The sequence below is a fragment of the Copadichromis virginalis genome, linkage group LG20, assembly GCF_057382275.1.
Source record: "Copadichromis virginalis isolate Kocher_CV1m ecotype Utaka linkage group LG20, C_Virginalis_male_GT1.1, whole genome shotgun sequence".
Classification (NCBI taxonomy): Eukaryota; Metazoa; Chordata; class Actinopteri; order Cichliformes; family Cichlidae; genus Copadichromis; species Copadichromis virginalis.
This window is the reverse complement of record NC_140637.1, coordinates 24653457-24665084: the sequence shown is the minus strand read 5'-3', so window position 1 is coordinate 24665084 and position 11628 is coordinate 24653457. Positions and strand designations below refer to the sequence as shown.

At 38.8% G+C, this 11628-nt stretch overlaps 1 protein-coding gene across 2 annotated transcripts; it reads left to right on the top strand.

The window, feature by feature from the left end:
• Window positions 1-355: 355 nt before the first annotated feature.
• On the top strand, window positions 356-10025 carry LOC146684882 (deoxynucleoside triphosphate triphosphohydrolase SAMHD1-like). Of its 2 annotated transcripts, XM_085443708.1 has the most exons (17): window positions 357-818; window positions 2499-2541; window positions 2662-2701; window positions 3072-3232; window positions 3338-3453; window positions 3654-3727; window positions 4130-4276; window positions 4362-4462; window positions 4583-4691; window positions 4779-4870; window positions 4967-5082; window positions 5683-5816; window positions 8860-8889; window positions 8975-9040; window positions 9170-9274; window positions 9367-9495; window positions 9678-10025. In XM_085443708.1, exons 3-17 carry the CDS (start codon window positions 2666-2668, stop codon window positions 9699-9701), a joined length of 1440 nt encoding a protein of 479 aa, XP_085299834.1. In that variant the 5' UTR covers window positions 357-818; window positions 2499-2541; window positions 2662-2665; the 3' UTR covers window positions 9702-10025. The 2 variants fall into 2 exon arrangements, with proteins under 2 accessions (XP_085299833.1, XP_085299834.1); XM_085443707.1 differs by having other exon boundaries at window positions 356-818; window positions 9367-10025.
• Window positions 10026-11628: the final 1603 nt, after the last annotated feature.

Genomic DNA, 11628 nt, shown 5'->3' with positions numbered 1-11628 from the left:
TGTACAATTTTCTTTGTCCTAAACTGTGTAGGTAGTTCTTCAGAATGTCATCTGACCAAAGACAAACGAGGCCCGCTTTCTCTGAAACAACGAGACTCCCTCATTATGTGATTCAAGCTGTTGAAAATACATTACAGGGAGTGTTTTACATGATCTGGGTTTGAGGTGATTCCGAGGAGATTGCAAGCACATTATGGAGCCACTAAAAATGCTAAAATTATCAGTATTTTGTGAGCATTTGACATAATTTGACATAATACCATCCAATGATAGCATACATCTTCTCAAATAGGATGGCTAGTTTCTCTCACTCACTCACTCACTCACACACACTCACTCACACTCACTCACACACACACACACACACACACACACACACACACACACACACACACACCCACCTCATAAGGGTATTCTGCAATTGATACATGATCACGTTCACATACTCACTGATATATCACAGCAGGGCTGCTGTACAGTGAATGACCAGCAGATGTCAGTATTTCCAAATGAGCTGTTGAACGGGGCTTCGTGTGATCTGCGTTTGGGCGAAGCAATTGGCTGGAAAGATTCGACATATTCACGGGGCTTTATCACAGCGTCAGTAGTACTGTAGTCAGTGTAATGACACCCGATTACAGAATAAGCAAGGTGACTGAATGTGAAACGCATTCAGTGACATCAGACTAAAGCAAAACAAAGCCCAAAAAAAAAGAGATCACGTGAACGTTTCCACATTGAAAGGAAAAAAATCTTTGTCGTCACTCGGGAGATCTCGGAGTGCTTTACTACTATTGTTTAGTTCATAAGCAGATTTGGTAAGTCAAACTTTGTTTCATATTTTCTCTCAACGTGTTTATTCATCTCATACCTGTTTTTAAAAAATCTCATGAAGCTTTGGGTTTATGTCCAGGCTCAGTGGGCTTTATAAAATAACATTTTCTTGTATTTTAAGTGATTTCATGTTTGTATGAAAGCTTTACTCACAGGAGTGTTCCCAGATTAATTTATCAAACCTCCGAATCGTGCAAAGTTGTTTTTATAAATAGTTTTGTATATTAGACTGAATACATGTCATACTGTTGCAGTGCTTAACACATTTATTAGACCAGCTGTCATTAAAAACAATAAAGCAAAAATATTGTTTTTAAATCTGTGAAAAACTTGTTTAAGACTCTAAGTCAAAGTGAATTCATGTTTTTATACCCATATTTTGGCCTGCACACTGGACCAGTCTGAGAATTCAGAAATTAATCAGACATAAAATTCAATCACGAAAACGATTTTTTAAAATAAAGCAAATAAATTAACTTCTTTAATATTTGTTTCTACTTTTTTTTTTTTGTCAAATGTGAATGTGAAAATCTTTGGATAACAAAAATAATTGTATTGTATGATTGAAAGTATCATTTTAATTAAGGGGCTTATGCTTGCCAGTAGATGAAATACGTACAGGACACTTTGCAGTGAATGAGTTTCTACCAAATCTAAAAATGTGCATACAGCGTCAGTGAATAGAACTGAACTGAGATGTCCGTTTAAAGTAAAAGAAGGCAAAGCATCATCCTGTTTCCTTGTAAACGTGCAGCTCAAGACCAAATTAGGCTGCAGCATTGTCCCCTGTAGTGATAGCACTAATCTAATGTATTTGAGAAAAATCATAATATCAGAAGATTTAACATCTTTTTTTCTAATTCATAAAGAAGTTAATGGTTGTGTGTCTCTGTCATGGTTAGTCTATATCAATACAAAAACACATCAATGCAAAAAAGTCTACTTAGACATCAAAACATGAAAAAAAAGGTTTGCCTGGGCCATGAAATGCCACCAATGGACTGCTGAATAATGGAAGGTGTTATGGACTGATGAATCAAAATGTGAAATCTTTGGTTCATCATGCAGGATTTTTGCTCACTGTTGATTAGGTAAAACGTTGGTTCCTTACTTTGTGGCATCAAATGTCAAACATTAAGGAGGAAGCATGGTTTGGGTGTTTTTCTTGGATACAGGTGACTTTTACAGAGTGAGAGACATCCTGAACCAAAATGGCTACCATAGCATTCTGCAGTGGCCTCTGGTATGCACCTAGTTGGTCAGGGGTTCATCCTACAGCAAGATAATGACCCAAAACACGAGTCCAGGCTATTACAGATCTATCTTAGGAAAAAAGAACAAGAAGGCAAGCTTGACAACATGGAGTGGCCAGCACAGTCTCCAGACTTAAACCACATCGAGCTGGTTTGGAATGAACTGGACGGAAGAGTGGAAGCAAAGAAACCCAGAAGAGCCACACATTTATGCAACAGTTAGGAAGACATTTCTGAAGAATATTTGGCTTCTGATGTAGAAAGAAGGGCACAAACACATTCAACTGTTATATCTGTTAAAGGCAGCTGCTTTGATGAGTCAGAAGATTAGAAAATGTTTGTTTATAAATAGATTCTATGATTTATTTTTTAACTTAAAAAGTTGTTTATTTGTTCTGTGCTTTAATTCAGAGAACTGAAGTGTCAGAGCTTCAATAAAAAACTGGAAGAACTGGTAAGTTCTCATACTTGACCAGTATTGAAAAATTACAATTACATTCATTGACTGTTTCCTTTTATATCCAGAATGCATGTTGTGCAAAACTGTAATCTTTGGTCATTTAAACATTTACAGCACTATGGAGAAGCACTTGAACATCAAAGATTTAAACAAGGTGACGTAACATGAAAGTATCTTCTATAATATGGTCTTTGGTGTGTGGTCTAACTTACTGTTGTGATTAGCACTTCATAAAAATGTGAATTCATAATATATGTGTATCATGTGTATATTTGTCTATGTAAGATATCATTTGATGATCTTTTTAGGGAAATACAATCTTTATATTTAACTCACCTTAGACATAATGTCAGTAGGCTGGCCAGCTGCCAGTGCCTTGGTCAAAGGCAAGGTGACAGAAAATTTGACCTAGCATGAGGCACAGTGTTTACTCACCAAGAGGTGAGTGCTGAACGAAAATCTGAGACCAAGTCCTCCAAAACCCTCCAAGTTTGTCTATTTTTTGTTCATTTCTCTTCACACAGGTGTTTAATGATCCCATCCATGGCCACATCGAGTTACATCCACTACTTGTCAAGATCATAGACACACCTCAGTTTCAGAGACTACGAAACATAAAGCAGCTTGGGGGCGGTTATTTCGTTTTTCCAGGAGCATCGCACAACCGCTTTGAACACTCAATAGGGTATGTCCACTTGTTTACAGTCAGATACACTAGTAATGCTTTTCTTTCAGTGCTGCATGATGAAGTGTGTGTGTGTGTGTGTGTGGGTGGTTTTTGGTGATACAGGGTGGGGCACTTAGCAGGAGAACTTGCAAAAACTCTGAAGCTGAAACAGCCAGAACTCGACATCAGTGAACGAGACGTCCTTTGTGTGCAAATTGCAGGTCTCTGTCATGACCTGGGTAAGTGCTGCACGTCTTTCACTCTAATAGCATCAAGTTTATAATACTAGCCAGTGTAAAATAAAACATGCTTGGTAAAATGAAAAAGGCAAATGGTCAGTGTGTGTGTGTGTGTGTGTGTGTGTGTGTGTGTGTGTGAGAACTATAACAGGAGGCTTTAATTATTATTTTATTTTTTTTACATTTGTTTCTCCATGAAGGACATGGACCTTTTTCCCATCTTTTTGATGGAATGTTCAACCCCGAAGCAGACCCAGAACATAAAGACTGGAAGGTACGTGAAAATTTTTTTTTTTCTCTACTGTGAGACGCGACATAATGGCCACCCACAAAAATCAAATATATTTGAAAACACTGTCAGATGCCATCTTGAGGAAATAAAGTACACATGGCACTAAATGATAGAAACAACACAGTGTTAACAATTATCAGCACAAACAAACAAACATCATTTTCTGCTAGAAGAAGCCATACCACTGTTATGTCCACGCTCATCATGTCTGACTCATAAAAGTTGAGAACCTCTGGTTAAAACTGGAATACTGACACTAATTACCTCTATTAAGAGATGGTCATGTGCTCAAATTTGATTCTGTATGTTGTATCTGATCATTTTAAACTTTCAACCATTTGAATTCTGTTCTTAATATAAACAATAATAATGTATCTCTTGCAGCATGAGGATGCCTCTTTAGAGATGTTTGATCATCTGGTGGTGGCGAATAGTCTGGCACAAGAGATGGAGCGTTATGGACTGATACTCCCACCTGACCTGACATTTATCAAGGAGATGATTAAACCTCTAAAGATTGATGACGCTGAGGTACTGGCCAGTTACTGTCTGAATATTATGAAACCATTCGTTATCATCGCTGTCACGAACGTCAATTCTGGTGTCGTCTCCACAGTGGCCGTATGAAGGTCGAGATGAGAATAAATCCTTCCTCTATGAAATTGTGTCAAACAAGCAAAATGGGATTGATGTGGACAAATTCGACTACTTTGCCAGGTGGGACTTGTGTTGATGACAAACTCAGTATTTCTATCTACAGCAAGTCTTAAAGGTGTTTTGGAGGGTTTACCATAATAAATGTAATTAAATTGATGTAATTCCTCACTCGTATCTCAGGGACTGCCACCACCTGGGCATCCAGAACAACTTTGACCATCAACGCTTCATCATGTTTGCCAGGGTGTGTGATGTGAATGGGAGGAAGCACATTTGCTCTAGAGACAAGGTGTGGATCCCTGCTTTTTATCAGTTTTTAATGAGTAATTCATTATCTGATTGGCTGTGACTAAACTATAGGCGATGGTCTCAACAGGAAGTGGCAAACCTGTATGACATGTTCCACACAAGGAACTCTCTCCACAGAAGAGCCTACCAGCACAGAGTGACCAAGAGTGTAGAAATTATGTAAGTACCAACTGTGTAATTCTATTGTAAGACAACATTTATTTCATCTACAGAGTTCCCATAAAGTCATATACTGGGTCTTTTTTTTTTATCCAGGATCAAAGACGCCCTCTTGAAAGCAGATCAGTACATCCTGACTAAAGGTTCAGGAGGGACAACGTTCTGTCTCTCCAAAGCTAAAACTGACATGGAAGCCTACACAAAGCTGACAGGTAGTGGAAAACATGCTCTACATATTTCATTTTATATACCGTATTTATATATATTATTTTATATATTTCATATATATTTTATATACATTTCATTTTCTATTCAGAAACTATTAAAGAAGGTGGCTAATATGTATGTAAATGAATTAACAACATCTGTTTAAAATACCAATGATTATTTTCATGTTGGTTTGAAATTGAAAAAAAAAATCTCACTCTGCTGTTACTGCAGTTTATTGCAACTTACTGCAACTTCTGCATTTGTGGGTTTTTTTTTCACACTTTGGAGATGCACAGCATGGAAAAAAAAAAACTGTTGACTGGCGTGACTATTACAGGATTTGCCATGATGTCAGGTTGATTCTTCAGTATGACGGATACGTCTCTACTAGTTTATAGTAAACTGTAAATTTATTTATTTAATACTGCAGTATTACTAATGCTTTGCTTGCTTTATCGCTTGCTTATTTTGTTTTGTTTATTAATGTTAATCAATTTTTTGTGTGTCTTTCTTTATATGACATTACTGATGAAGTTGTGAATGTTTCTTTGGTTTACTTGAATTGACCTGATCTTACCTTTATTTGTCTGTTTACTCTGCAGATCAAATGATTGAAAGAATACTCCACCCTTGTTCTTGTTCAAATGAATTCACTCCCTCTCCTCTGGAGGAAGCAAGGATGATTCTGCAGAGGATCATGTCTCGAGACCTGTACCAGTTTATGGGTGAAGCCAAGGTGTGCAATCAGGGATGGACTGGGACAAAAACTTGGCCCAGGCTTTTTTGGCCCACCTACCTCTGCATATCACCTTTAAAAACTATTTATCTTGCTTTGCTGTCATTTGGTATCATTCTTTTCAGCACAACCTCATATTTCTGAATTTACAGTTAGTTTTTCATTTTGACACAATTACCATAATTGATCTAAAATCAGACAAAAAACATAAGATCTGAGTAGAAAAGGTTATATTTTTTACTGTAACAACCACAAACATGTTTAACAGATCATAACTTGAAATGTAAATATAAATTGTAAATTTATAAACAAACGACAGTTATTGCAAATAGTTATTTGCAATGGGATTCTTTTATGGCCATTTCAAACTATTTACAGAACAATCTGGTGTTCTGCATCAAATAAGATGCCATACAAATTATTTGTGCCACTCCAAAAAATATTTTTTGTCCACTATAAGACAGAAGACATCATCTCAAACCTGATACCTGCTGGCCTGACTGCACGAGGTGTATCACTCATCCCATTTTCCACCTAGAGACAACATTTACACTGTAATCTGTCTCTGGTGACTTTTTAGCTGCAACTGTGACATTCACCAGTCGCCTCATTGTTCTGACACACACACACTAACTACACACTCCAAACACATTAAATGTCACAAATCTCACATCTCAAAACTCTCACTCTCTCTCGCTCCCGTCACTCTAAAAAAATTACCCTTCTTCCTAAACAACAAATGCCCCATGTTGCCATATGATTTTTTGATTGGTTGACATGGTACATTTTTCCACCAATAGGAAAGGGGTGTTTTTTATTTTATATTTGTTTGGTCATAAGCAGAGAGTGCTTGCTAGCGCTGTCCTTAGATGTAAATTTGACAATAGCATTCAGGAAAAAAAAATGCGAACATTTTTTATCATGGCTCTGGTTTTACGTGTTCTTGTCAACACAATTTAAAAATTGGTATATAGTCTGAATACCTCACTTTAAACACAAAAATGGACACTGAGGCTTGTCTTGGGTTCACATGACATCTTGTTGCTATGTCATCTTAAATTGGTCATGTTACCATGGTTTACTAGTTTTCTTTCTCAGCCAATCAGCAGCACTTGTGCAATTGTTTCGCCCCCATCGCTCCAGGTAAATGGTAAATGGCCTGCATTTGTATAGCGCTTTTCTAGTCCATAGGACCCCAAAGCGCTTTACACTACATTCAGTCATTCACCCATTCACACACACATTCACACACTGGCGATGGCAAGCTACATTGTAGGTAAGCTGTAGACAGCTTCAACTGTCTGTGTGTTTACAAATAGTAATGTGTCCGTGCAGCATTTTCTTTTTAGTAACGGTAACAGCATTCTAACAGTAGAAATAGTAATGAGTTAGATTACTAGTTACTGAAAAATGCTGTTATTCTCATCACTGCTCTTCTCTTCCCCACCTCTTCACAGCTGGGGCAGCAGCTAACATGGTGGTTAGTTTGACACATTTTGCTGCATCTGTTAGTTTATTTTTATTGTTTTCAGGTGTGGACCAAAACAACTGCACCAAGACCCTGTGGCCCCATCAGATGATCTCATGACTCATTGAGTGACACCACTGACCAGTCAGTTGGTGGCATGAGGTCTGACCACATCACATTTTAGTACCTGCTCAGATCGCTTTGAACTCTGACTGAGCAGGCGCTGTTTTAGTACCTGGTACAAGGTACTATGACCTAATAGAAAACCCTGAAAACTGTGGCGAGTAGATCCAATTAGGTACTAATAAAAAGGGGCTTTTGGAGAAGGTTCGTTTATGGTATGAACATAATTCAAACTCGATCCCAACAGACTACCAGGTGTACATTGAGAGTTTGAACTAAAAAGCTTCTGTAAGATTTACATTAGAAAAAAGGCAGGAAATTACTGTAGATGTGTAAAGGCCTGTACAGGCTAGTATCTAGCCGTAAAATAAATGGAAATTGTCCTCCGGGAACTGCCTGCATACTCCCACCACATCAGGACTGATATTGTCATGCACCAGGAGGAATCCAGGACCCAATGCACCAGCATAGGGCCTGTAAGCGTGGGACTTCAACCCAAGATCTGTTGCATAACCTGTAGAGGTTTGTGTGTCTCTCCATGGATATGGCTCCCCAGACCATCACTTATAAAACCTCAAACTGGTCATGCTAAACAATGTTACAGGCAGCATCACATTTTCCATGGCTTCTCCAGACCCTTTCACAGCTGTCCAATGTGAGCCTTTCTTATGTGTTCAGCTCTCATCTGTGAAAAGTGCAGAGTTCCAGTGGTAGACTTGTCATTTCTGGTATTTAATGGCAAATGCGTGGTGCAAAAGAGCAGATACTGCTCTGGACAGGACCTTCTATGGCGCTTTCCTGCTGTTAATGCCCTGGATTCTCCTCCATTCTCTTGAGACTGTACTGGGAGACACAGAAGAACATCTGGCAGTGGCTTGTATTAATGTGCCATTCTGGAAGATTTGGACAGCCTCTGTAGGGAACATGTATTGCATCAGTCTTCCAGTAGTGACACTGACCCTTGCCAAAAGCAAAACTAGCCAAAAGCAGTGAGCCAGCCTGACGCAGGGCTTATGCAGGGAGACAGACAACCATACCCACCTGCGGGCAATTTAGATTCCCCACTTAACCTAACCCCACTACTTACATGTCATTGGACTGTGGGAGGAAGCTGGAGTACCTGGAGAAAACCTCCAAAAGAACATTAAACTCCACACAGAAAGGTCCTGGCCAGATGCGAAGTTGAACTCAGGACCTTCTTGGTGTGAGGGAACAGTGCTAATCACCACGCCACTGTACTGCCCGATGTTCTCAATATTTGAGACAGAGTTAAGCTGAATTCATCGTAGCTGATTTTGATACCATTTTGAAACCATTTAAATCCTAAGTGAGTCATTCATAGTCACCTGCATTTTATTTTATTGCTGTAAAAAATAAAGTTGATTACAATATTTGTGGTGTGTGAGTGCGCTAAAAAAGAGAGATGATGTGACTCTTCTCTCCCTTTCTCAGCTCAAGAAAGAAGACCAAGAGGAAATAAAAGTAAGAGTGAAAAGTGATCATAAAAAGAGATCAGCAAAACAATGATAACACATTGACAGCACATGTTCTCTCCTCCATCTGTCAGAAGATGAAGGACAGCTTGGAAAATGAACTGGTTAAAGTCATTCCAAAAGACAACTTTGAAATTATAGTGAGTTTTTATTCTAATTATACTCAGTAATTAATTCTTAAAATCTTGGCTTTTGTTTTGTTTTTTTAGCTAAATTGTGTTGCCAACCTCGACTGAGTCATAATGTACATGTGAACACTGCTCGTTTAGGTTGTCACTTTGGACTATGGGATGAAAAACAAGGACCCCATCAATACCACATATTTCTACACTAAGGCTAACCCTACTGAAGCATTCAAGATTTCCAGAGAACAGGTCAGAACTACTGCATGTCTTTGCATGAGCTGTGTGTTCTTTCTGTAGATGTCAGTGTAAAACAGCTTTTATGTTACTGTCCTTGTTGTCAGGTGTCCAAGCTTCTCCCAGTGTGCTTTGCTGAGAAGATCCTCAGAGTTTACTGTAAGAACTCAGCGAGTCTGAGAGATGCTAAGTTCTGCTTTCAAAGCTGGTGTCACAAAAATGACTTTCTAACTGAGGTAACACTTTATTCTGTTCAATGGCAGTGGGAGGCATTACCATGTTACAAGCAATGTGATGAGAACATAAAGAAGAAAGCTGCAGTTAAACCTGCGTATCCTGTCAGAGCCTCGAGTTAGCATTACACTTTTGACCTTTTGGTTGTACTAATGAACTTGTCTGTGTCCTTTTATATCTACAGGATCGAGACAGAGCAACTCCATGAAATGAAGATGGGAAACACTGAGAAATTGGTTTTTTTGTGTTACTGCAGAGATTTAAAAACAGGTAAATCGACAAACTAAAGTAGTTTGATGATTAAACTATTTATCACACATTTTCACAATAATCAGACTATATAGCTCAACTTGGCTCAATGGTTTGGATAAAGGCTACTGCTATGATTTGAAAAATCATTATTTATTATATAACATGACATGGTCTCTACATGACAATTTACCAAAGGATAACAGAATCTTTCTGCTGTTTCCTCTTTAGATTTGTTTACTGCTGGTTTCTGGTCCAATCAAAATAAAGTTACTTTTCTCTTTGTTGTGTATTATTTTAAAGTAACGGTTTTTGGAACATAAGAGGGAACTATGATACAGATACTATATTCTTAAAAATCGCATAGATTTCACTATGCTACTCATCCCTGCTGGCTAGTGTTGGAAAAAAGCATCTAGAATGCAAAACCTAATGGAGCCGGGTAGCACGAGCTCTCATTATGAAACTGACTTAACAGACATTTATAGCAATTTACATTGTATGTGATTTTTCAGTGGTCCATAGTGGTGCTCTTGGAGGAGTGGAGTTTAGGTAATAATTATTATTGTTCAGAGAGATCAAGTCCATTTGCCGTTAGCCCTTTTGCCACAGCTGAGGTTTAGAGACACCAGAAACCTTTGTAAACTTTGTAGGAAATGAAAGATTACAACTGTGTTGAAGAGAGGCTGCACAGTGTCACAGGACAGCCACAAAAGCTTTTGGCACACTTGAGATGGTTGTGCTCCAACTTACGAGCAAACCAGGTGCACTGCAGTCACAAAGTTGAGAAGAATCTTTATAACATATATCAGACCACATATGTTTTGTAACATGTTTTTGTTGTAAAATTTCAATATTCCTGTGTTTTGTGGCTGATGTGCACTTACAAGATCTTGGCCAGAGCTAGTGAATGCCAGGTGCTGTATCAGTAAAGTGTGTGGTGCTGATATTATATGGAAAATCAAAAACTGCTACAACCATCAGTGTCTCGGTGTCATCCAGGTGACCAAAAAGTTCATTCTGTTCATCTAGCATATACAGGGAGTGCAGAATTATTAGGCAAATGAGTATTTTGTCCACATCATCCTCTTCATGCATGTTGTCTTACTCCAAGCTGTATACGCTCGAAAGCCTACTACCAATTAAGCATATTAGGTGATGTGAATCTCTGTAATGAGAAGGGGTGTGGTCTAATGACATCAACACCCTATATCAGGTGTGCATAATTATTAGGCAACGTCCTTTCCTTTGGCAAAATGGGTCAAAAGAAGGACTTGACATGCTCAGAAAAGTCAAAAATAGTGAGATATCTTGCAGAGGGATGCAGCAGTCTCAAAATTGCAAAGCTTCTGAAGTGTGATCATCGAACAATCAAGCGTTTCATTCAAAATAGTCAACAGGGTCGCAAGAAGCGTGTGGAAAAACCAAGGCGCAAAATAACTGCCCATGAACTGAGAAAAGTCAAGCGTGCAGCTGCCAAGATGCAACTTGCCACCAGTTTGGCCATATTTCAGAGCTGCAACATCACTGGAGTGCCCAAAAGCACAAGGTGTGTAATACTCAGAGACATGGCCAAGGTAAGAAAGGCTGAAAGACGACCACCACTGAACAAGACACACAAGCTGAAACGTCAAGACTGGGCCAAGAAATATCTCAAGACTGATTTTTCTAAGGTTTTATGGACTGATGAAATGAGAGTGAGTCTTGATGGGCCAGATGGATGGGCCCGTGGCTGGATTGGTAAAGGGCAGAGAGCTCCAGTCCGACTCAGACGCCAGCAAGGTGGAGGTGGAGTACTGGTTTGGGCTGGTATCATCAAAGATGAGCTTGTGGGGCCTTTTCGGGTTGAGGATGAAGTCAAGCTCAACTCCCAGTCCTACTGCCAG